The 24,270-nt window shown below is 44.6% G+C and overlaps 1 protein-coding gene and 1 non-coding gene across 2 annotated transcripts; one reads left to right on the top strand and one right to left on the bottom strand.

Moving 5' to 3' along the window:
- Nucleotides 1–1,916: 1,916 nt before the first annotated feature.
- Nucleotides 1,917–19,849, top strand: Wdr31 (WD repeat domain 31). The gene is made up of 11 exons (XM_028780012.1): nt 1,917–1,988; nt 5,368–5,464; nt 10,147–10,286; nt 10,737–10,869; nt 11,820–11,894; nt 13,495–13,639; nt 13,739–13,839; nt 15,214–15,281; nt 16,468–16,609; nt 18,232–18,394; nt 19,655–19,849. The coding sequence occupies exons 3-11, from the start codon at nt 10,174–10,176 to the stop codon at nt 19,813–19,815; spliced, it is 1,101 nt and encodes a 366-aa protein (XP_028635845.1). The 5' UTR covers nt 1,917–1,988; nt 5,368–5,464; nt 10,147–10,173; the 3' UTR covers nt 19,816–19,849.
- Nucleotides 4,022–4,128, bottom strand: LOC114631663. The gene has a single exon (XR_003712992.1). It is a non-coding gene; the product is annotated as a U6 spliceosomal RNA (small nuclear RNA).
- Nucleotides 19,850–24,270: the final 4,421 nt, after the last annotated feature.

The raw sequence follows: 24,270 nt of genomic DNA, 5'->3' as shown, positions 1-24,270 counted from the left end.
TTTCAAACACAGGTGCTTCCTTCTACAAACTAACTCTACCTTTATTGTTTGGGATTAAAGGTGTGTACTAAGGGTGTGTCTGTATTCTGGGCATAGAGATTAAAGATGTGTGCTGGTGGTGAGCCACACCACAACTAGAAAAAGATTTTTTCCAGTAATCAACACAATCTTGGGGTTCACAGTGTGACCAAATATCCTTCAACAGAGGATTGTTCTTGGGAGGAAGATAGAAATGACTCCTAAACCTGTGGCTTGGGTGATTAATGGGTGGTAATGCTCAGTACTTAGAGAAAGAAAAGAAGAACAGATTTAGGTAGAAGGTGATGTCTCTGAGTCATGTCAAAGAAGAGGTGTCTTTTAGACAGTCAGATGGAGAAGAGCAGGAAGTAGGAGGAAGACAGGTGAGGCTTGGAGACAAGTCTGACTACAGATATCAGTTTGGAAGTATCAGATACCAGAAGCCTAAAGGCATTTCTCAGAGCCAGAGCAGAGTGCTTTGGGAGTAGGACTCTAATAACTAACTCTGTAGCTGTACTTGAACCTACTGGAGTCTCCAATCCAAATCAGTAGAAGTCTATTCTTCTGTCAGTATTTTGTCATAGCAATGTGCTATGCACTGACTCCAAAATTTACCTAACTTAACTATTTTTTTTAAGATGTATTTATTTTATGTATATGAGTGCTCTGTCTGTAGAGCTAGAACATGTACACCTGTATTCCAGAAGAGGGCATCAGATCCCACATGGTTATGAGCCACCATGGGGTTCCTGGGAATTGAACTCAGGATCTCTTCACCACTAAGTCATCTCTCCAGATGTTAGTTTGAAACTGCAAACTGTTTCTGTAGCTCCTTTTAGCTTGTAAGTATCTTCCTGTTTGAATCTGAAGAAGGTACTGAGAAGTCTTTTTGTTTATAGTGCTGGCCTCTCCCAGTTTGATGAAAGATGAAGTGAAAAGAATTCAGTTTGGCAGCACATATGTTGAAATTGAAACAATATAGGGACTGGAGAGATGGCTCAGCCTTTAAGGGCACTTATTGCCCCCGAGAAGACTCAGGTTCAGTTCCCAGTACTCACAGGGTAGCTCACGACCATCGGTAACTCAAGTTGTAGGGTTAGAACTCAGTTGGCATCAGGCACACAAATGATGTATTTGCACGTGCAGACAAAGCACTCACTTGTATAAAAGAAGTTATTCTCAAACTGTTTTTTTTTTTTTTGGGTTTTTGTTGTTGTTGTTGTTTTGTTTTTTCGAGACAGGGTTTCTCTGTATAGCCCTGGCTGTCCTGGAACTCACTCTGTAGACCAGGCTGGCCTTGAACTCAGAAATCCGCGTGCCTCTGCCTCCCAAGTGCTGGGATTAAAGGCGTGAGCCACCACTGCCCGGCTTCAAACTGTTTTTTAAAAAATTAAATGACACAGAAAACAAATTAACATGGTCCCCTCACAAAGGTAAAAGACAAAGTCAAAACGTTTCATATATTTGAAACTCATTACTTTATCTGTTTAAAAAAAATAGTAAAAATAAACACACTCATGACAAGTCAGAGGAATGAATTAAGATGTTTGGGAAATGTTCAGTGGAGAAAATGTCTATATTCAGGAAGATTTTAAATATTTTTTTTGGGCGAAAAATAATTACAAAGTGACACTTTTTAATAGCCTTCTCTGTGGCTACGACAAACATCACCGCTTTTCTTGGATGATACAGGTTCTTCACGCAGCGTGGTTAAGCACAAGCCTCCTCTGCATAGACTATTCATATATCATTAAATTAGAAAAGGAAAATAGGCTCTCTCCGCTCAGCCCCTGAGGGACTTCCGGCACGTGGAACCTGAGTTCCGGGGTTGCTGTGGCCTCCCCGGAGCATTTAGGTGGAACTCCCACCCTAGCGACGCGCGCCTGGTTGCTAGGGGCGGAGGCGCGGGAACCTGTGGAAGCTGCGGATGCCAGCTACCCGTGCTTGCGGGCCTCTGTGCCAGCCCGCCGGTGGGTATGGAGCCCGGAGTGGGAGACGGGAGCATCGGGGAGGTGGGAGTCCTCGCACTGTCCCCGGCGCGGTAGCCACCCTAAGCGAGGAGGAGGTCGGGGAGGGTATGTGTTGGACCTGGCGTCACGTGCTTCCATCTTGGCGTAATCCTCCCCGGGCACATACACAACAAAACTAAGCCTTAACAGCTCAGATAATGGACAGGGGTAGGAGCATTTATAATCTGAAGGGCAGCAAGAAAACAAACAAAACAACAACAAAAAAACAGCACACTGTTGGTCCTCAGCCTTGGGGGTTCTGATCTAGCACCGACCCTCAGTGAGACTGGGTGTCTGTAAATCCTCTTACTATCTCAACCTTTTCCTTTACATTATCATTAGAGTCAAACCAGTCCACCTCCTATAAGCTTCTGCGTGTAGTTTGTTAATCTTTGAACACTGGTGTAGATGTCTTGGTCTCAGAGAGTATAGGCTAGATACACATGTGTGAGATTTGGGAAGAGAACGTGAATTAAAAAAAATCACTTATACCATTTGAGCAGTGGTAGTGCATGCCTTTAATCCCAGCACTCAGGAGGTAGAGGCAGGCAGATCTCTGAGTTCGAGGACAGCCTGCTTGGTCTACAGAGTGAATTAGTAGCCAGGGCTACTCAGTAAGTGAAACCCTGTCTCAAAAAAAAAAAAAATCATTTACACAAATAGTATCATGTTAAAAGTCTCAGTGATCGTACTTGTTAGACCAGAACAAACATAGAAGATTTACTAAAGAGAATATATTGCAAGAAGAGATAGGCCTAGTGGGCACATTCTCAAAATAAACCCCTGAGTGGTAATAGTTCTTTTATATAACAAGTCACAGGGAACTTGCTCAGTCTTGTGTGGTAAAGAGGTAAGAGAGCATCTCACTACCTTGTGTAGTAATTTTTTTTAAAGTTTTTCAAGACAGGGTTTCTCTGTGTAGCCCTGGCTGTCCTGGAACTCACTCTGTAGACCAGGCTGGCCTCAAACTCAGAAATCCACCTGCCTCTGCCTCCCAAGTGCTAGGATTAAAGGCGTGTGCCACCACTGCCCTGCTAGTAGTAAATTTTACAGCATCATGTCATCTTCGATATTTGGGTTAAGGTACCCCTGTGTCAGACTCTATATGTTTGTATAAGACATTTCAAGTCACTGGGGTCATGTGAGAGGTTTTTTGTTTTGGATCTTTGTGTGCGTTGTGTGTTGTGTGTGTGTGTACACACATGCGCGTGCGCGCGTGCGTGCGTGTTTGTCTCTGCAAACAGGATTAGGAAAGTCTAGGGAAATAAGATTCCACTCACTCAGCTCTGCCCCTTTGACAGCAAGTTAACTCTATAGATCTCAGTTGTATCAAAGGCTATAAAGGAATTTTGTACTACATAACTGAAAGAGAATTTTCTGAGCTTTCTTTAATGTGACCCTTAGGCCTTTGGAAAGCAGATTCGGACAGAGACAGGTCTGGGTTTCAGATGTAGAGCTGCTTTCCCCCAGAAGCCCACAGGAGCGTCCAGAGCCATGATGACCTTTAAGGACCTTTCCAAGTCCTTCCAGCCTTTGTGAGTTGAAGCAGGGTGATGCGCCTTCAGAGATATTTTTTGGATGGTCTCGTTAGGGAGTTTAAATAGACCATTATTTTTGAGGTCCTGTCACATGAGCCTGTGAAGTAGAGGATTTTGAGTTGGAGACCAGCTTGGGCTATACAGAAAAAAGATTTTGTCCTAAAAACCAGACAGTCAAAAACCAGCATTATGTTGTACCCTTTAAAGAGCTCCTGGCTAATCTTACTCTTTAATTTAATTTGTTGCCCTCTCATTCAGCAGATAAATACCTCAAGTCCATTCTCCCGGACCAGGCTGGAAGTACAGATATAGAAATGAGCAAGACATTATCCTTCCTCTCAAGGCCTTTGTTATGTTTACGGTATAAACAGTAGGTTAGTCTGGTATAACAGTAGGTTAGTTATGCTGTCTGTCTTCAGGCACTAGCTTTTTTTATTTTTTAATTGTATGAGTGTTTAAAATATGGACTGTTTCACTAATTTGAGTGTCATCCTTGTGCAGGGACCATGCTAATCTTCTCTGTATCTTTCCAGTCTTTTATTGTTCCAATATGTGATGCCAAAGCAAGCACCAGACACTAGCTTTTACAAGATACAGCACAGTATTCTGGTCATGAGCAGGGCCTCTGAAGTACCTGCTGGATTCAGGTTTCAGCACTGCCACTTGTTTATGATATACATGAGTAAATTGTTTGAGCCTCTCTCTTCTCATCTGCAAAATGGCTCTGAGCTCTCTTGGGGGCTTGTGGAATACAGTAAGTGACTAAAGAAATGCAGAGCACCTAGAGACCTTTAGGATATGTGGCAAGTGCTATTTTTTAGCTTTCAAAGAGCCAATAATAGAATTCCTGTCTCATTTTGCATGTAGGAAGTGCAAATCCACAGAAATTCAAGAACTTATCTAAGAACAAGTACGTAACTGTACTCCAGGCCCAGTCCAGTCTAGTTCAGGTAATCAAATATGAGTGCACTTGACTGATCTATACTACACTTAGTACAAACTCAGAATCATTAGACTGACAATTAGTAAAAAGTATTTGAATCCTTTAAAACAGAGAAGAAATAGGCTCAAACTCAAAGGGGCTGCCAAGTTTTTTGTTGCTTGATTTTTTTTGTTTTATTTTGTTTTTCTGAGACAGAGTTTCACTGTGTAGCCCTGGCTGTCTTGGAACTCACCCTATAGACCAGGCTGGTGCTAAGAACTCCAAGATCTGCCTGCCTCTGCCTCCCAAGCGCTGGGATTAGAGGTGTGCACCAGCTGTTTGATGGACAGAAGGACTATACTGTGAGCTTAATGATATAATTGACTGTTTGTACGTTGCACATTTAAACGCAGATGCATAGTGGCTGGGATGGTAGTGCCTTGGTTGGCAGAGTGCTTGCCTGGCGTGTATGAGGCTCTGGGTTCTATCCCCAGCATTGAGAAGCCATGCTCAGGGGCAAGTGTGTGCCTGTTATCTTAGCACCCAGAGGGTAAGGGCAGGAGAACCAGAAGTTGGAGGTCATCCTTGGCTATATTGTGAGTTTGAGGCCAGGCTAGGCTACATGAGACTCTATCTCAAAACAAATAAACAAAAGCCAAATAGATGCGTAGTTAATGTCACACTGTACTCTGCTCTATTAATAGAAGTGTGATGTTTATATACTCTTGGAAATTTGTGTGCTATTTCTTAATGAGGAAAAACTACACTAATAATCTTTTCCATTAAACAAGGCTCCTGTTTACACTTGTAAATCTCTCTGGTACAAACATATGCTTAGACAGAGGGGAGATTAACTTAAGCGTCCTTTCGTTAATTACAGAGATTAGGAAGTGGCTGTCGGACTTGTTTCTGAAGGCTGAATGAACTACAGATCATCAAATACAGCAGCTCACCAAGAAGATCCGGTTGCTTTGGGGGTAAGTAATGCCAAGTTACCCTTCCTTAGACTCCCTAGTGAAGATACCCACTAAGATCCAATTGGTTTTGAGTATATTTACAGTCCCCGTGGTTTCCAGTGACCTAGATCTACGGGTAGTACCTGTTTGCAGTTTGATGTCAGTGTTAGACACGGGTTAAGCTGGCAGATGGGCAGCTCGGCACCTCTGCATATCTATAAACAGTACGTACCTCAGATTTTCTGGATGCTATCCTAAAACTTTTCTTTTTTAGTCCGTGACATGGCCTATCACAGAACATCCTAGAATGTTTGAATTAGAAGAGACTGCAGGTTCAGGAGTTTGCAACAAATATTTTTGTCATACTATATAAGCCATTTGGGGTTTAAAAAAAAAAAAAAGATCTTGGGGCTAGAGAGATGTCTCAGTGGTTAAGAGCACTGTCTGCTCTCCTAAAGGTCCTGTGTTCAATCCCCATCAACCACGTGGTGGCTCACAACCATCTGTAATGGGATCTGATGCCCTCTTCTGGCACGAAGGTGTACATGCAGATAGACTGCTCATGTATAAAATAAATAAATAAATCTGTCTTTAAAAAGTCTTTATGGAGCACATAATGTCCTAGTCATGTAAAGGTCATTTAGTGCTGTGCTGCTGCCTTAGGTAGGGAGGCTGAGGCAGGAGTGGGCCACTCAGGGACACAGTGAGCTGGGAGGGAGGGAGGCAGACCCCAGGACTCGAGGGCACACCCTGCGTTCTCGGCTCTGCCTGCATTGTGTCTGTGAGCTGTTTGTCTCTTCTTTCCTGGATGTCAGCTCATATATTTCCTCAAACAGTGGGATGGAATTATCTGGGAAACTCTATTTTTAGTGGAGGGGATGTGACTAAGAATATGTACCTAGTGGCTTTTAGTTGCTTTTCTCTCTGTGGACAGTTCTTCCTGGAGCTCGGCTGGTGTGTCTGTAAAACATGAATCTTTCAGAGTTTCTCTAAGCAGAAACCCAGAGGAAATGGGGACTGGTCCCTCTCGCCACCGCCTTTACTTCGTTCAGCTCTTCAGCTAGTTTGAAGGACATGGGACCTGGGGCAGCTGAGATTGGCTCCTAGTCTGATCCTGCAAATGTTGGTGCTGGCCACCTCTCTTATTCTTTGAGGCACCAGCAACTCCTGCAGGAGCATCCTGTGCTCAGGGGGTGCTCCCTGAGTGAGTGAAGAGATAAGGTGGATATCCTTGGTTTTGGTGGTGGTGGTGGTCCTCTCTCTCTCTCTCTCTCTCTCTCTCTCTCTCTCTCTCTCTCTCTCTCTCTGTTTTTTATTTTATTTTTTATTATGCAGCACTGGGGATCAAACCCATGTGTGATCATGCTAGGCAAGCCTCGTGCATGCCAGGCAAGCTCTCCACCACCATGCAGCCCCTGGCATCTTCGAATGCACATTTACTCTTTCTTTTTAGTTCTAGAATTGTGCGCTAATTGGAGAAATATAAATAAATCTGAAAAAAAAATACTCTTCTCTTTATTCTGATATAGCATCCAATACTAGCATGATACAATTTCTAGGGCAGTTGTTCTCAAACCCTCTGGCCTCAGGATCTCAGGGTTGCTTTCAGGATCCCAGAGACCTTTTTATTTTTTTATTTTTTTAAATATGGTTTACATATTGAGTTTAGATTCTTGCTCACTGTTTCCTATATAACAATAAAGCTGAGAAGTTTAAAAGGTATTTCCTTACTTAAAACTAAAAGTAATAAAGCTCTTGCAAGTAGACTGTGGTAGTGCCTGACTATAGTAACAGTACATGGGAAGCAGAGACAGAAGGACTGCAAATTCAATACCAGCCTGGGATACACAGTAAGCTTTAGGCTAGACTGTGAGACCCTGTCTCTAAAAACAAACAAAAGCCTATTATGGGCCAAGTGTGGTGGTACATGGCTTTAATTCCAGTACTTGAGAGACAAAGGCCGGCAGATCTCTGTGAGTTTTAAAGCAGCCTGGTCTTCTTTTGATCCCAAAGTCTAGGCCAGCTAAAGCTACATAAATGGCATGATTTATTAAAAATTCCAAAACATCTTAGGTGAAAAAAGTGGTACTGAGTTTTTGAAAGTGTCCTTTGATGTGTGATTTAAAGAGGAGACAGTTGGATTCTCATACCTACTTTTCATTCTATTACTGGTATACCCCAGTAAAATGTGTAGAAAGGAAAGCAGGCCTTGCACTGAGATGGAGGTGAAGGGAGGCCTTAGACTCCGTGAGAGACTCCGAGTGGTTGCTGGTGTCCTTGCTTTGGGAGCTGCTGGTCTAGGCAGTCAGCCCCGTGGTCTCATCACGGTTGTCATCATGAGCATCTTGTTCTTGTTGCCTAATGACCTCCTGATGTCGGCGTGCTGCATTAGAGAAGTGGTGCGAAGAAAGTGCAAAGACACGTTAGGAAGGCTATCGCTCTTAGAATAACTGAGGCTCTTCCCTTTTAAGAAGGTTTTCTAAGATTAGTGTGATGGCTCAGCAGCTGAAGACATTGCTGCCTAAACCCGGTAACCTGATTTCAATCCCCAGAACCCATGTGAAGGTGGAAGGAAGAGGTGATCCCCCAAAGTAGTCCTCTGACTTCTATACTTGTACGTGGTGCATGTGTACATGTGTGTACATACACAGAGACAATAATAATGGCTTTTCAATTGCAAAAGAAACCTTGCTAATATAGATTATATTTTATTTTCGCCTATATGCTTGTAGTACATAATTTATTATGGTAGCATAAAATTTACCATGCATGACATTTTATACATAGATGGTATTATGTAGTGGTCACCCACTCTCTAGTTACATGACATTTTTATCATTCCTAAAGTTAACTTTGTCTTTAGTAAGCAGTCTGCTACACCCCTATTCTCCACTCTGCTCAGTTCCTGGCACCTACTAACCAATCTGCTTACTGTCACTGTAGATTTTCAAACTGGGTAGTTCATGTGAGTGGGATCATGTATCATATAGCTTAGTATGTCTAGCCGTTTTTGCTTAACATGATACTTTCCGGTTTCAGCCATATTCATGGCTGTTTAGTAGATGGGTAGGCCACATTTTATTTGTGTATCCTTTTTGCTCTTTCTTTCCTTCCTTCCTTCCTTCCTTCCTTCCTTCCTTCCTTCCTTCCTTCCTTCCTTCCTTTCTTCTTTTTCTTTTTCTTTTTTTTCCTTTTGAGACAGTTTTGCTGTGTAACTCTGGTTGGAACTCTCAATGTAGACCAGGCTGGCCTCATACTCACACAGAGATCTGCCTGCTCCTGCCTCCAACTGCTGGGATTAAAAGTGTGTGCCATTATGCCTTGCTTGATGACATTTTTTTTAATCTCCTGGCTGCTTCGAGCAATGCCTGGTGAGCATGTGTGTTCTAGTATTTGTTTTAATACCTGTCTTCATTTTTTTAAAAAAAGATTTATTTATTTATTTATTGTGTATAAATGTTTTGCATATATGTATATGTACTGTGCATGCTGAGTACCTACAGAGGTTAGAAGCAAGTATCAGATCTCTTGGAATTGGAGTTTTGTTTTGTTTTTTCCTGTGTGTGTGTGTTACTGGGGGTCAAACCCAGCCTTGTTGTGAATGCTAGACAAGCTCTCTTTTCTACACTGAACCACATGTCCAGACCCAAGTTTAATACTTTTAGAAAAAAAGTTTAGGCCAGGTGGTGGTGGCGCACGCCTTTAATCCCAGCACTTGGGAAGCAGAGGCAGGCAGATTTCTGAGTTTGAGAGTTCGAGGCTAGCCTGGTCTACAGAGTGAGTTCCAGGACAGCCAGGGCTACACAGAGAAACCCTGTCTCGAAAAACCAACCAAACAAACAAAAAAAACCCAAAGAAAAAAAGTTTATATCTTTTAAACTAGTTCATAAGATAAAAATTATTAAATTAGTTAAAAAAAAATAATTACTAGGCTGGGAAAGTAGCTCAGTTTGACTTTTTTAAGTGCTTGACACACAAGCTTGAGGACCCGAGTTCAGTCTTTAGCACCTACATAAAAAGCTGGGTTTGCTGGCACTTGCATGTAATCCCAGTGCTGGGAAGGTGAACATAAGCCTGTCTCTGTGGCTCACGGTCCAGCCAGCCTAGGCTAATTAGCCCTAAGTCTCAGTAAGAGACCCTGTCTCAAAAAAACAAAGTAGATAGCTCCTGAGGAAAGACACTTAAGGCTGGGTTGTCATACTCTGGCTTCCACATACATGCACACACATGCACGTGTACTTGCACACATGAATACATATACATACACACACATACACACACACACACATGCACATATAAAGTAATTCTTAGTATTTTTTTTTTGAGACAGGGGTTTATCTGTGTAGCCTTGGCTGTCCCGGAACTCTGTAGAGCAGACTGGCTTTGAACTCAGAGATCCCTGTCCCTCTGCGTCCAAACATGCCTGACTTTTTTTAAAAAAACATTGGTTTTGACAAATCTACTGAACCTGTATTGACAGCTGCAATCCCAGGTCAATGAGAATGAAGCAGGAGAAGTAAAAAGTCAAATGCACACAGTTAATCTCCTTTCTAAAAAAGAAATACACCTTACACAGAATGGAAGGAATGAGAGGAGGGAGGGAGGGAAGGAAGGAGGGAGGAAGGAAAGAAAGTATTAGTTTAATCAAATTATTAATGTTGGGCCTAATGAAATGCAGTGTGTGCTCTCTCCCCACTCCACAGGGAACGCCCCCTCAGCGCCTGTGAGGGATGTTGTTATTTGACGGCCAACTGAAACCAGATCTTCCTCAGGAGGTCTGTAGGCTCTGGGCTGTGATGGGGAAACTGCAGAGCAAACTCAGACACAGCACTTATATATACAGGTAGGTCAGCTCCTGGGGTTTCCAGTTTTATCATGCTCCTTTAAAATTCTCTGCTAAAGAAAGAAGGCAAGTATTGGTCATCTGTCCTGCACGCTTCACTTGGTGTACTGTCTTAGATATAATCCCAGCTCTGGAGAGGTGAACATAGGCAAATGGTCACCTCCTCATACAGCACCTGCAGTACACACTCAGGGGCCCTGTATCTTTTGGAGTCATTTCTAATGAGAGCAAACACTCCTGGCCTCAGGATTCCCCTTCATCAGATTTCAATCACTAGTTATTCTGGGTGATTCCCAAGTAAACAGCACCATTTATTTCTGCCCATTTTCCAGACAAAACGAGGGTCTCTTCCCTGACTCACCCTGGCCTGAATTGATGTCACTGCCATATTTTTCTGCCCCCTTTTCCCCTATCCATTCCAGTGGATCTCATTTCCCATCCTCTCTATAGCAGACCTGATGAAATTATAGAAGAGAGAGTCCAGACTAAAGCTTCCCAAGAGTACATCCCTGCCCATGTGGATACTGTCTCTGTGGTTGCTACTCTGAACTCAGACCTTTGTATCTCTGGAGGAAAAGACAAGGTGAGGTTTCCAGTGCTTCCCACTCACCAGCTCACTGCAGGAAAAGGAAGATGTCCTGAGAGTCTAACACTAACTACATCACAACAGGGCTCAAAGTTTGAAAGCTGGAGTGTAAGCCTAGCTCTGCCTCTTCCTATTACTGTACTAAGTCTTTACATTTTCTGAGCCTTGCTATCCTAGTCTGTTAATGGATATAGAAGAACAGCCATCCCCTAAGAAGGTCATGAAGATTAAGTGAGGACCTCACCCTATGCCAGGCCACCTATATGCTTTTATAAATGGGGTGTTACTATTCCACACACTTCGTTCTTAACAGTGATACTCAGGCCCTGGAGTCAACAAAAAGAATATTCTAGCTGCTTTATGTTTTGTTTTACAAAATTCACACTGGTAAGCACTGACCCTTTATACTTTGGTCTGTCCTCTTGTTGTCACTCAGGATTATCAGGTTTCAGTCCTTACACTAGGAGCTATCTTGGCAGCCACTATGCCAAACGGTAGCAGCAATACACTGCTGATTCTTCCTAAAGGGACTAGCAAGAATAATGCTCCTTATCTCCAATAGGCTTTCAGCATTGTCAGATCTCACCTGCAAACTGTAGTTCACCACTTGTAAGATGCATTTACTTTAGATGTCACTACTTCAAATGAAGATACACTTGAGGATCAATACTTAAGTAGCAATGTCTTAATGTCTGTATTATTTTAGATCTAAGACATTATATTTATGTGGCCCTTCCTCACACCTGTGAGAGGTAGGCAGGGAAAGGACTAGTCACTTGTTTTGTAGACTGGGGAACTGGCCGGTCAATTGTCACAGTGACTGAGGCCACACAGCACTTACCTGTTTCTCTGTAGCAATGAACGGCAGACACTCAGCAAGAGAATGCTTTAAGATCCTGCTCAGGAGCCAGTGTTGCAGTAACACCTGTGGTCCCGTTTCTCTGCAGACTGCTGTGGCCTATAATTGGAAAACTGGACACGTGGTGAAAAGGTTCACAGGACACGAGCGGGAAATCACAAAGGTTACTGTCAAATGCTTACTCTGAGGGTAACTGGGGAGCAAGAAAAGAACTAACAATAGCTACAGATATTAGAGGGCTTGTTTGTTTAGTCCAAAGGAAAAAGGCAAAGGCTTGCTTTGATGCCAGGAAGAGCAGAGCAAATAATTTCAAACATGGAATGAATCCAAACACCTGGCAGAGGTGTGGTAAAAACATGTACACATACAGCAGAATTTATAAACCTTTACTTATTTATAATTTATAAGTCTTTACTATTTTGTTATAAAGGCTTGTACTGACTGAACTAATAATGGTTGTTTTTTTTTTAAAAAAACAGCTTTCCTATTAGAATACTAATATTGAGGGGCTGTATTTATTATTTATTTATTTATTTATTTATTTATTTATTTATTATATGTAAGTACACTGTAGCTGTCTTCAGACACCCCACAAGAGGTCATCAGATATCATTGCAGATGGTTGTTAGCCACCATGTGGTTGCTGGGATTTGAACTCGTGACCTCTGGAAGTGCAGTCAGTGCTCTTAACCACTGAGCCATCTCACCAGCCCTAATAATGTTTTTTTTTTTTAAAGAAAGCATTGAAGACTATAAATAATGAAACTGAAATAAAAACTTTCTGGAGTGTCTGAAACATCACAACTTTTGGGGGATGTCTATTAAGTCTTTTTTTCTTTTTTGTTTTTCAAGACAGGGTTTCACTGTGCAGCCTTGGCTGTCCTGGAACTCAATCTGTAGACCAGGCTGGCCTCCAAGTCAGAGACATTCTCCCTGCCTCTGCCTTCAGAGTGCCGAGGTTAAAGGTGTGTACCACCACGCCCAGCTTATTCAGTCTTAAAAAGGAACAAAGGGGCTGGAGAGAAGGCTCAGCAGTTAAGAGCACTGCCTGCTCTTCCAGAAGACCTGGGTTCTGTTCCCAGCACCCACATAATGTTTACAACCATCTGTAACTCAAGTTTTGGCTTCCAAGGTTACTAGGCACTAAAATGGAGCACAGACACATGTAGCAAAAACACTCTACCTATACAAAGAAAATAGTAATGATAAAGTAATTTAAAACTGTTTTAAAGCAATAAAATTCTGGGGTGGGGTACATAGCTCAGTAAAGCCTAGCATGGTGAAGCCCTGGCTGAAAAGAAAAAGTGGTACTCTGATACATGTTTCAGCAAGGGCAAGTGTTAGAAGCTAGACAAAGGAAGAGTGTGGCTTCACCTACATGACATGTGAGACAGTGCTGAGCAGGGCTGTGGAGGGGAAGTGGTGGAGTTGCACTTGGGGGTCATGGAAGTTCTTCAGGGGGAGTGTGGAGGTTTGTACACCAATGTGAGTGTACATGCTGCCACTGAGCTGTACACTTGAAACAGTTAAAGTGATCATTTCTGTGGTGGGTACACACACACGCACACGCACACGCACAGAGACTGAGAGGGAGAGGGAGAGGGAGAGACAGAGAGACAGAGAGAGAGAGAGATAAGAATATTTTTTAAAAAGAAAAATGAAAAATGTGTATGTGGAGGAGCGTAGGAAGCCATCTACTGTGAAGTCCTGTTTCGTGTGTGCACTTGAGCTGCTATCTCTGTTCTCATTTGTTCTCTGAGCAGATCGCCTGTATTCCCAAATCAAACCAGTTCTTCAGCGCCTCTCGAGACAAGACAGTCCTGATGTGGGACCTGCAGGGCTCTTCCCAGCCCAGGCAGCAGCTGTCTGGACATGCCATGGTGGTCACTGGCTTGGCCGTGAGCCCAGGTAAAGTGAAACAGTCCTCTTGCCAGCATCTGCTGTATTCCCAGAACTCTGCCCACATCTCAATTCATGGCCACTGTGGCTTCTCACCTTGTTTTTAAGACTCGTCGAAGCTGTGCACTGGCTCTCGGGACAACAGTCTGCTTCTGTGGGATGTGGGGACTGGACAGTGTGTGGAGAGAGCGTCTGTCTCCAGGAACCTGGTACAAATTCATACTTGGTGTAGAGCAGGGTGCTGGAAAGGATTCTGGGTGAGGAGGGGGAGTTCAGAGTCGAGCTCATGGGAGATATGTGTGTCTCATGATGGGTCTGGGCTCAGTGGAGACGTGGTAGCTGGGAGAAAAGGGGGAGGGGAGGGTAAAGGGAGGTGTGCCCTCACTCAGTTCTTCAAGGCACACTTTGAAGGAGAGGGACATTTGTGCCCTCCCCACTTTTTTTTTTGAAGAATTATTTATTTATTTTATGTATATGAGTACACTGTAACTTTCTTTAGACACACCAGAAGAGGACATTACATTACAGATGGTTGTGAGCCACCATATGGGTGCTGGGAATTGAACTCAGGACCTCTGGAAGAGCAGTCAGTATTCTTAACTTTAACGCCTACTTTTAGCATAGTTTTAGTGTGACAGACACTGCTAAGAGTAGATATATAACAAAGGACATGGTGTTCACAACTCTTGTGTACAGTGTGATACAAAGTGACTGCCCCTCGTACACAAATAAGTGTGCCCTTTACTCGCTGTAATTCACTCTGTGGCAGCTAACTCCTTTACACATTGCACAGACTTTGGGCTCTGTCACACCTGGCTTCCAAATGTGTGTGTTGGGGAGAGGGGTTCTTTTTCTTTTTTTCCCATGCTGGGGATTGAACCCTGAGCCTTGAATATGCTAAGCAAATACTACACTTCCAGCTCTGCCTTCAAACCACAGATCTATCACTTCTTAGACTCTAGGTATCTCCATTTATAAAATGGGGAGTTATGTCACTAGGCAAGATTCTTTGGGTGATTAACTGAGATCAAAGTATATCGTAAAACACCTGTCATTGTTCTTGGCAGGTGGCAGGTGTTCCTCAGAGTTTAGTCATCTGCTATCCTAGTTCTGAAGTCAGCTGCAGACGGTAGAATGTGCTTGCCTAATGCCCTCCACATTTGTGAGGATACTGTGCTGAGAAAAGAAGTCTGTTACCCCAGGTTGTTTTGAAAATTGTTTCTTCTGTTCAGACAGTGCTGCAGGCCAGGACTACTGTTACTCTTCTGAGACCCTGAGGTGTTACAGCAGCATTCAGGGGCCCCCACTTAGCACAGGGGCCACTCTTCTGGCTGCCACCTGCTCACCATTGGCAGCTGGGGTACAAGTCTCCCAGGCTAACCAGAAGGCCAGTCTACTGGTATCTCTGCCCGAGCACTGAGGAGATACAGGTGGAGAAGGACTGGCTGTGGGACAATGACCGTGCTAACCCGAGCTTAGCTCAGGATCCCTGAGAGGAGATGAGGCATGAGGTTAGCCCGCTATTGGAATTGCAGCAGAGAAACCACCTGATGTGGAGACCTGCTAATGACTGTTCTCTCCAGGTCACACACCTGTGCTGGGTCCCGAGAGAGCCATATATAGTCCAGACCTCCGAGGATAAGACCATCAGGTGGGCTACTGGCCGCTGTGGAGGTATTTCTGGTGAAGGTCTGTGGCTCCCATGCTTACATGACTGTCTCCATGCTGCTTCTCCGTGCTGCTGCGCCCTTCCTAGGGCTCTCTTGTCCTTCACTCCACTGCCCCTGGGGACTCTCTGACCTGTAGCTTATGGGAACACAATGAGTGCACAAGATCAGGTCAGGCTAAGGTTCTGCTGAGCGGTTTGACCAGATCAGCCTCAGCCTCACCTGTTCAACCGCCCTGTGAGGAATCTTGGCTCTGCTGTCATGCCCTGAGGGGTTCTTGGCTTTCCAGGCACTTAGCCCTCAGGCAGAGCCTCCCTTTCAAAGGACCAGAGTCTACATCAGGGAACTCAGATGGTTGGTAGTTCACAGACTGGGGAGCATGACTCAGAGTTGTAGCTCTCAGAGGAGACTTATGAAATGGGAGGAATGAGATGAGAGGGAACACAGAACTCCACTGCACTCAGCCGGAGCTGGCCGTGGGTAGCACAGCCTGGACCTGGTTCTGGAGCGCGGATGATGCTGAAGTGAGGATCCTTTAGCTGTGGTGGGGACCTGAACTGCAGTCTCAGCGCTTGAGAGATCAAGTATTGCAGCCTGGATGACATAGCAAGACCTGCTTCAGAACAGCAGCACTGTGTCTTTTAATCAATTTTCACTTATAGACACAAAATAGCCTCTTGTCTATTGAAAGCAGTGTCCTAAAGGACCAAGTTAAGATGTGTGTTCTAGCCAGGTGTACAGATTGAGTCCCAGGACAGCCAGGGCTACACAGAGAAACTCTGTCTCAGAAAACCAACAAAAAAGGATGTATGTTCTAAAGTCTCCATGAAAGGGTGGTGAGACGGCTCAGCAGATAAAGGTACCTGCTGCCAAGCCCGATGGCAGCCTGGAACCCCAGGGAGTCCAGTCCCTGGGCCCACGCATGCTGTAGTGTATGCAGCTCCTCTCCTCAAATGATGTAATCTTTTATAAAGTCCATATGACTTGACTTCAAAGCAGAAAGACTCAAGATGGCATTGGTTCCTTCCTGTTGGCTTTAGAGTCTGTGAGGTTGTGACATTCCGTTCTGACCCGCAACACACAGTCAGGCTTTTCCTGTTAGTGGGATGTCACATGTGTGTTTGAGTCTCATTTACTACAAAGTCACGTTGTGCTTCTAATTCTTTTCAGACTGTGGGACAGTCGGGGGCTTCAGGTGGCTCACGTGTTTCCCACAAAGCAGCACATCCAGACCCATTGTGAAGTCAGTGTGGACGGACACACGTGTGTCTCCTGCAGCAGTGGCTTTGGGGGCGAAGGCTGCGAAGCTACGGTGAGAGACTGGGCCAGGGGTCTGCTCACCGATGAGCAGGCTTCTCTGCTCTCACCCCCATCACCGGGCTGTGTAGACAGGGTCTGCAACAGCACAGACCTGCATCCAATGCAGACTCGGTCACTCTGTGCACTCCAGCGGCTTCCTCTGAGAACATTTATTAACCTGGGTCTGTCTGAATTGGCCATAGACAAGAGGAACAGGATGGAAGTCAGGACAGAGAAGGGATAAAGAGAGCAGCCTGCTGATGTTCTTGCTCCTAGGGGAGCATAAACAGGTAGGGACTGCTCGAAGAGACAGATGTGTGGTCTTTGAATAAGTGGCCATGCTAAGGACCGCTCAGCTCATTAGGGGAACTGTGGAGCCCCACAACTGGTCCAGGGTCCACCTCACCCTTATGCAGATACACACCTCCCTTGCAGTAACTTCAGGGTATACTCTTCAGGCCCCTCCGAAGTTTCTGGGTTCATAAGTGCTGGTTATCAGTCAACAGATTATCTAATTTCCAAATAAAAGAGTTGTATTTCTGAGTTATCAGACAGGTATGCCATGTCAGGCTTTGAGCTAAGCATTCATGGTTTCATTTAATTCCGAAGACAAGGCTTGAGTTCGATGCAGTTCGGTGCTGTTTTAATGTCTATTTTATTTAATGTCTATTTTACGGTTGAGGGAATGGAGACATGTCAAGTTGGAATCTGTAGCTGGTCTTAACTACTTTGTGGGTTCTTTTTCCTACCCTTTATCCCCCTGGCTTCACCCCCTATCACTAGATAGGAAAGAAAGAAGGATAGAAGAGGGAGAGAGAAGGAAAGAGAAAGAGAGAGAGAGAGAGAGAGAAATCTGTGACTCTAATTTCTTTCCTTTTGTATCTTCTTTGAGCATGACTACTAATGAACTGTAACCATCACTGACCCTGACAGGGGGCCCTAAAATTTATACACCCTCTGAAAAATCCCCAGAATTTCAGATGCCACACATTCACAGAAACTATCTGCAGCTGGCAAAACCATGTTTCTGCTAGAGCACGAGGCGAATCCTAGTCAGCTGCTGTGAAATGTCCCAGACCTGGGATTAAAATGAAAACATACTCTTATAATATTTCTGTGTCTTTTAAAGAACCCCGAATTCCAGTCTTCTCACTACAAGAATCTCCTACTCAGGACACGTTCTTAGAAGGAGTTGATTAGAGTTTGCAAACTTTGCATGTAACATCTCTTATCCAGCTGATGGATACAGGGTCTCCTGGACCCCAATGTTTCAGACGCTGTTCAGTTTTCTCTCATCTCTGAATGGTTCCTTATAGGTATGGTTTGATATGTGTCAGTACAACTGGGATGGATGGGGCTGTCACTTCCTTTATCAGAGGCACTAAGCGTTACTGTCAGAATGTATGCAGACATGAAGAAAGTGACCCTTACTATCGGGTCCCCACAGCCATAGCTAGTGCTGTTTGAGACATAGTTGGTGCTTCAATAGTTGCTGGGTGGGTGGGTGGGTGGGTGGGTATGGTAGATGAGATAAGAGCTTCACCTGGCTCTCTGATTACCTGGCAAGTGGGATGGTTTCATATCCGTGACACATGAGCATCTGTGTGTAAGCTGGCTTGTGGCATTTCTTTGCAGCTGTGGGACCTAAGACAGACGAGAGACAGAATATGTGAGTATAATGGGCATTTCCAGACAGTTGCGTCCTGTGTCTTTCTACCAAAGTCCACGGCCTTGACGCCTGTGATTGCTACCTCCGCATATGACTCCAAGGTGAAGATTTGGAACCAGGATACTGGAGGTAAGCAGTCTGCTCTCAGTGCTGCTCAGGAGCTGAGTGCTGCCTTAAGACTCTTTGCATTGCTCACCATATGCAAAGCCTCCCGTGTCCTGCGAGCTGTGGTTAAGAGGCGAGACACCACAGTGCTCACATGTTCTGTTCAAGCTTTCTGTTCAAGCTCTGGCTATAAGCCAGCTTCATGCTTCCCTCACACCATGATGAACAAAATTATTCCTGGGACTCTAGAGAAAACATGTTTGACTCTTCTTTCCACCTGCAGTTCCTCATCACATTTGAACTTGTGATACTCAGAATGTCTGGAAAGGGAAAAAGAATGCTATTTTTTAGTTCTTATTTAAAGGATATAGTTAGAACCTCAACTCTTGTTGGGAGTTTTGTGAGCCATGGTTTAAGCTCTCGGTAGCATGGGATTCTGTTGTAGTGGGGAACCTATACCATGGGCATGGACAAGTGCTGCGAGCAAGGGTTGGGTTTTCTTCTAGAAGTCTGATTTCCCAGCACTGCCTCTGTGCCGCTTTCATCCTGACAGGATTTGGCTAGAGACAAAAACAGTGTTATTCTAGAGCTCTTCAAAATCTTCTCAGTCACTTTCCAGAAACTCAGTTTCCCTCAGGGAGGGATAACTGCCCTCCCAGAGAAAAGAGATAGGCTTGTATAATATTCTGTAAACAGCTGTGGCCATAAAGCCAAACTTCTATAGTGAAGACAGGGCTGCCATGCCCTCACCTGCCCCAGTGTAACATCTGTGGGCAAGGGAAAGTGGATGTTTCAGATGAAGTGACCACAAACCTCAATGTGGGGACCAAGGTTGGGAGGCATTGACCTGAACAGGTGGCACTGCTGCCCTGCAGATGCTCCTGGCATTCCTAGAAAAGTTGCCTCAGAGATGCAAGATGGAGGGAAGCTGGCCCCGGTTAAAAATAAATTCCAGCCTTTAATACCAGCACTTGGAAGGCAGAGGCGGATGGATTTCTGTGAGTTCAAGGCCAGCCTGGTCTATAGAGTGAGTTCCAGAACAGCCAAGGCCACACAGAGAAACCCTGTCTTGAAAACAGAACAAAAAAGGCATCAGCCAAGCCTGACCTCCCTCACATCCTCTCCTTCATGAAGAGAGCTGGCAGGGTCCTTGTCTGTTTATCCTGATCTAGCCTAGCTTCTTCTCTACCCCTTTTAAGTATGGTCCCAGTTGTCTGAAATACCGCTTGAGTGTCTGGGGACTTCCATCATAAAGCACATGCCTGGTTCTCCTTCCTTCTGCAGCTTGCCTTTTCACCTTATCTCTGGATGGATCAGGACCCCTGACCTCACTGGCTGTTGGTGACATCACCTCCTTGTTATGTGCAAGTTTCTACAGAGGAGTTCACTTACTCAGAGTGAACCACAGCCGAGGACTGGAACTGCAGGAAGTGGCAGCCTTCTGAAACCAAGAGATAGTGATTGGATAATATCAAACCATGGCCTCTCTTTTCTGTGTGGCTTTGTGTTTTTCCACATGATCTTGGGGGAGTGGGGATTAGAGTTGGTGTTCTTTTCTTAGTTTTATTTAGAAGACATCACTGTTAGATGGTTCAAAAAATCAGGGTATTTGTTTGTACAAGTCTTACTCTGTACCCCAGGCTGACCAGCAATTCAACACATAGCCCAGGCTGGCCTTGAACTCACAATTCTGCCTCAGTCTCCTGACTGTTGAAATTATAGGTGTGAGCCAACATTCTCAGGAAAATTGAGATTTAGAAACATGGACTAGCCCTTCATGATAGTACATGCCTTTAATCCTAGCACTCAGGAAGCAGAGGCAGGAGGAATCTCTGGTCTACAGAGTGAGTTCCAGGACAGCCAGGGCTACACAGATAAACCCTATCTCAAAAACAAAAAACAAAAAAATAAAAAAGTAAAAGAAAGAAAGAAATATATAAGGTAAATCCAAGTGCAGTTTTTAGTGAGAAATGTATTTATTGCTCAAGATAATGACTTGGAATCATAAGAGTAGCAGGTGTCCTTGAGAATCAAAACATACTGAGTCTGTGCCATTTTCCATGTCTCCATAAAGGAGAAATGTTTCAAGACACATCAAGCTGGGTGAGGACAGTGGTGCTCCATAGAGAACACATCAAGCTGGGTGAGGACAGTGGTGCTCCATAGAGAAAGTGGATGGAAGACAATGAGATTGAGCTCAGTCCTCAGTCACTTAGGGTGAGAGAGCAAAAGCTCTGGCTTTGTCCTAAGTAGGAGTAGAAGACAGAACTTCCTGCCATTTACCTTCCTGAGCCAGTGCTGCCCAGGGGACATGCAAAAAGGCACAAGGACACTGCCCCAAATTGCAGGAATTACAGCCTGTTCTGTGTACCAAAAAAGTAGAGATCAGAGACTAGGGCTAAGAAATATGCATTTGTAATTTGAATATTTTTATTTATATAAAAAACACTACACACCATGCATCTTCCCCACCTCCCACCTCCTAGGGATGGCCAGAGGCACAGGAGCCATCTGATAGACTATAGAACACAGAAGGATGGAGGCCACCATGCCTGGCCACTGAGCGCCCTCAGCAAGGAGGATCAAGGTGCTTAGCTCATCCTGTGTGGCTGTCACAAGTCAGTCCTCAGCCTGGAGCTCAGAAGCCCATTTTCCTTAGGAGAAAATGGAGCTCTTGCTTTTAGACAAGTTCTAAGATAAGGCAAGTGAAGCCTGGCCAGAGAATGACAGCATGCCTCGCTGCTGGCTCCTGTCTGTTCAGGGGTTGCCTCCATTTCCTCTCCCTCCTGCTGTCTCCAGGATTAGGAAAACATGTTCTTGGGGGGCATGCAGAATCTGGCCTGAATGAAGTTCCATGGAGCTAACCTTGGGAACATTAGCAAATCTTGGCTTCCTCACAGGTAATATGGCGTTCGAAGCCAAACTTCCCTCACAGGGTTGTTCCTGAGGTCAAGCTGGAACTACAGCAAACAGCAGGCAAGGGAATCATTATCTTGTGTGGACTGAATGGCCTTCCACAATAAACATTTACCACCCCTTTACTTGTTGTTATTTTTCTAACCTTTCAGCCATTAAGTTCCTTAATTTATGGATCTTTGAACTCTGCAAGGACAAAGGTGTAAGAGGAAGCTACCCATCCATTGAACACCTACAGAGGGCTTAGTAGAGTCTCCCTAAAAGTCCCAGTGATGTTCTGATTCCACAGATGGGAAAGCCAAGGCATGCATTATTTTGTCCACATAGGAAGAGGAAGAGCTGAGATTTGAATCTGAGTCTGCCTGACTTGAAGTTGGGAAGTCTTCCTCTGCAGCCTTTGCCTTTGTTGTTTTAGACACTTACAGACCATAACATTGCTTATTTATTCTTGAGACTAATTATTAATCTAGTTCTGGAAATTGAATTCAGGATGTTGTTTCTGTAAGGCCAGGAGCTCTGCCACTGAGCTGTACCCTAACCCTGCATTATTAACTTTTGGCTCTAGGGAAATCTGAAGCCATAGACAGGTCTCTTCTTAGGGCAGTGAAATGCCTAGCGTGTGCAGGATGCATGCAGCGTTGCAGCTGATAGTTTCTTGTAGAAGGAGACAGTAAGTAAAATAAATAGAGGAGTAGGTGGGGAGGAGGCCCCTGCGGTGAGTTAGGGTTCTGCACCAACCCCTCTCCTTCCTGAGCCCTGCCATGTGCTCTCTGTCATGGCAGATCAGTCTGTGCCTGGGAAGCAGAGAGATGAGCGTGTGCTCACGCTTACGGAACCTTTTAAAAGTTATTTTAGCCTGGTCCACGAAGTGAGTCCCAGGATAGCCAGGGCTAAATGGAAAAACTCTCAAACAAAACAGAAGGTTATGTTAGAGCCAGGCACTGGTGGTGCATGGTTTTAGTCCCAGCATTCAGAAAGACAGGCAGATCTCTGAGTCCAAGGCTAGCCTGGTGTACAAAGTGAGTTCCAGGCCAATGAGGGCTGCACAGAGAAACCCTATCTTAAAAAAAAGAAGAAGAAGAAAGAAAAGAAAAGAAAAAAAGTTAATTTAGGCCTTAAGTAGGACACTCTTAGTGTTTAAGATTCTGGCTGAAGTCATGAGCTCTTCATTTTTGAACTGCCCTATACATTCATATAAAGGAATTTTCCAGGCAGTTGTTTTCTTGTAAGCTCTTACGATCTTGCCAATTACATATTTAAAGTTTAATCACATCTCTGTTTTTATTAACATGTATCATTAATAAATAAAAACTAAGGAATATGGGTGGTGATTATTAATGGTCGCCTCTTAGCCTTGGTTAGACTTGGTGGTCCTCAGCAGAGTACAGAGCTCGGGGTGCTGGAGAGTAGTCTTTGGCACTGAGACGGAGGACTGCGGCTGTCTCGGAGTGGCCTTTTGAAGACAATTATTAAAGAATAGTGTCATCATTAAGTTCAAGAGCCTGTGCCTGTGTCCCAGCACTTGGAAGGTCTAGCAGGAGGATCAGGAGTTTATGGTCGCCCTCACCTATATGGTGAGCTCAAGACCAAGAGAGGCTGACATACCCTGCCACATGGCTGACATGTCCTGCCACATGCCTCCCCACCCCCCAAAGGGAGATTTCTCCAAGGTTGGCAGAATTTGTTTCATGGGTTGCTCAGCTAGTTCTACATTCCAGCCAGGCATGTCATGGAATAGCATTGGGATGATCTGTTACTTTTACCCAAGTAGCTTGAAAGAAATGTGACCGTGTATGTCCAGGATGAGCCCTCAGGCTCACCCCCACTAGAGGAGTGAGGCATTTGGTAACTGCTTCAGCGGCTCAGAACAGGTCAGGACGATGGATTGCAAGACAGAAAGGAGCCAAGGCTCTGAGTTACCTTGAGTTGAGCTACTTGGCCAGCCTACCTGGCTGCACGGTTGCTGGAAGAGAAATAAGCCTCTTTAATCTACTATATAATTATTTTACTAGGTTTAGTAACCATATGAAAAATTTCAAATGTCCAGGCTTAAAGCTCTGAATTTTCATAAACTGAAAAAAACTCTAGAAACCAAGACCTGAGTGCAGATGTGTGGAAAACTGAGAACCAGTAGGTTGCTGTGTTCCAGATCAAGTCAGACAGTCCCAGAATAAAATCTCAGCCTGTCCTCTTCCTCTGTTTGTAACTATGAGCAAAGTGCTGCATGTCTCCAGGCCTCAGCTTTCCCATCTATGAAATGGGAACATCACAGGGAGTTTACGTAAGAACACGGATCCAGCTCTGCAGCAATGCTTTCATCTTCACGGACTTCTGCATTGACAGATAAAGAAGGAGGTCCAGGCTTCGAGGAGGAGATCTACACTGCAGGAGTGAGGTCTCATGAATGACATCACAGTGGGCCTCCCAGCCCAGCCAACCCCAGCTCAGCACAGCCTAGTACATGAGCTCACAGCCAGCCCACGATTCATGAGGAATAGCAAATCACTCTTGCTTTAAGACTATTCTGAGTGGGTTTGTGACGCTGTGAGAGACGTGAGTCAAGCATGTACTGGTTAGGCTACGTCTGCTCAGCGTGTTTGTGACATTGACGCAGTGGTCAGATGTAGTTAGCTGAACACCGTCCCGTTGTGTGGAGACACTGATCTGTGCATGGAGTGGTACTTGGGCAGTTTCTCATTTGGGACTCATGACATTGCTTCTAGAACCTTCTCAGAACAGGTCCCTTGGTGAACAGACACATGGATTTGCGCTCATTCTATAACAAGGGAACTTGCCGGACGATGGTAACTTACACAACCAGCTTTAGTAGATACAGCCAGACACGTCCCCAAAGAATTTGTGCCACGTTGCTCTCAAGCAGGTATGCAGGAAGAGTCAGAGTTCCGACTCTTCACCTCTGGCCACCCGTGCTTGTGAACTTTGGAACCCTCCATTATAGAAATAAAAGTGCTGATGCTGAAGAC

The sequence above is a fragment of the Grammomys surdaster genome, unplaced genomic scaffold, assembly GCF_004785775.1.
Source record: "Grammomys surdaster isolate TR1022 unplaced genomic scaffold, NIH_TR_1.0 363, whole genome shotgun sequence".
Taxonomy (NCBI): Eukaryota; Metazoa; Chordata; class Mammalia; order Rodentia; family Muridae; genus Grammomys; species Grammomys surdaster.
This window is presented reverse-complemented; position numbering and strand designations above follow the sequence as displayed.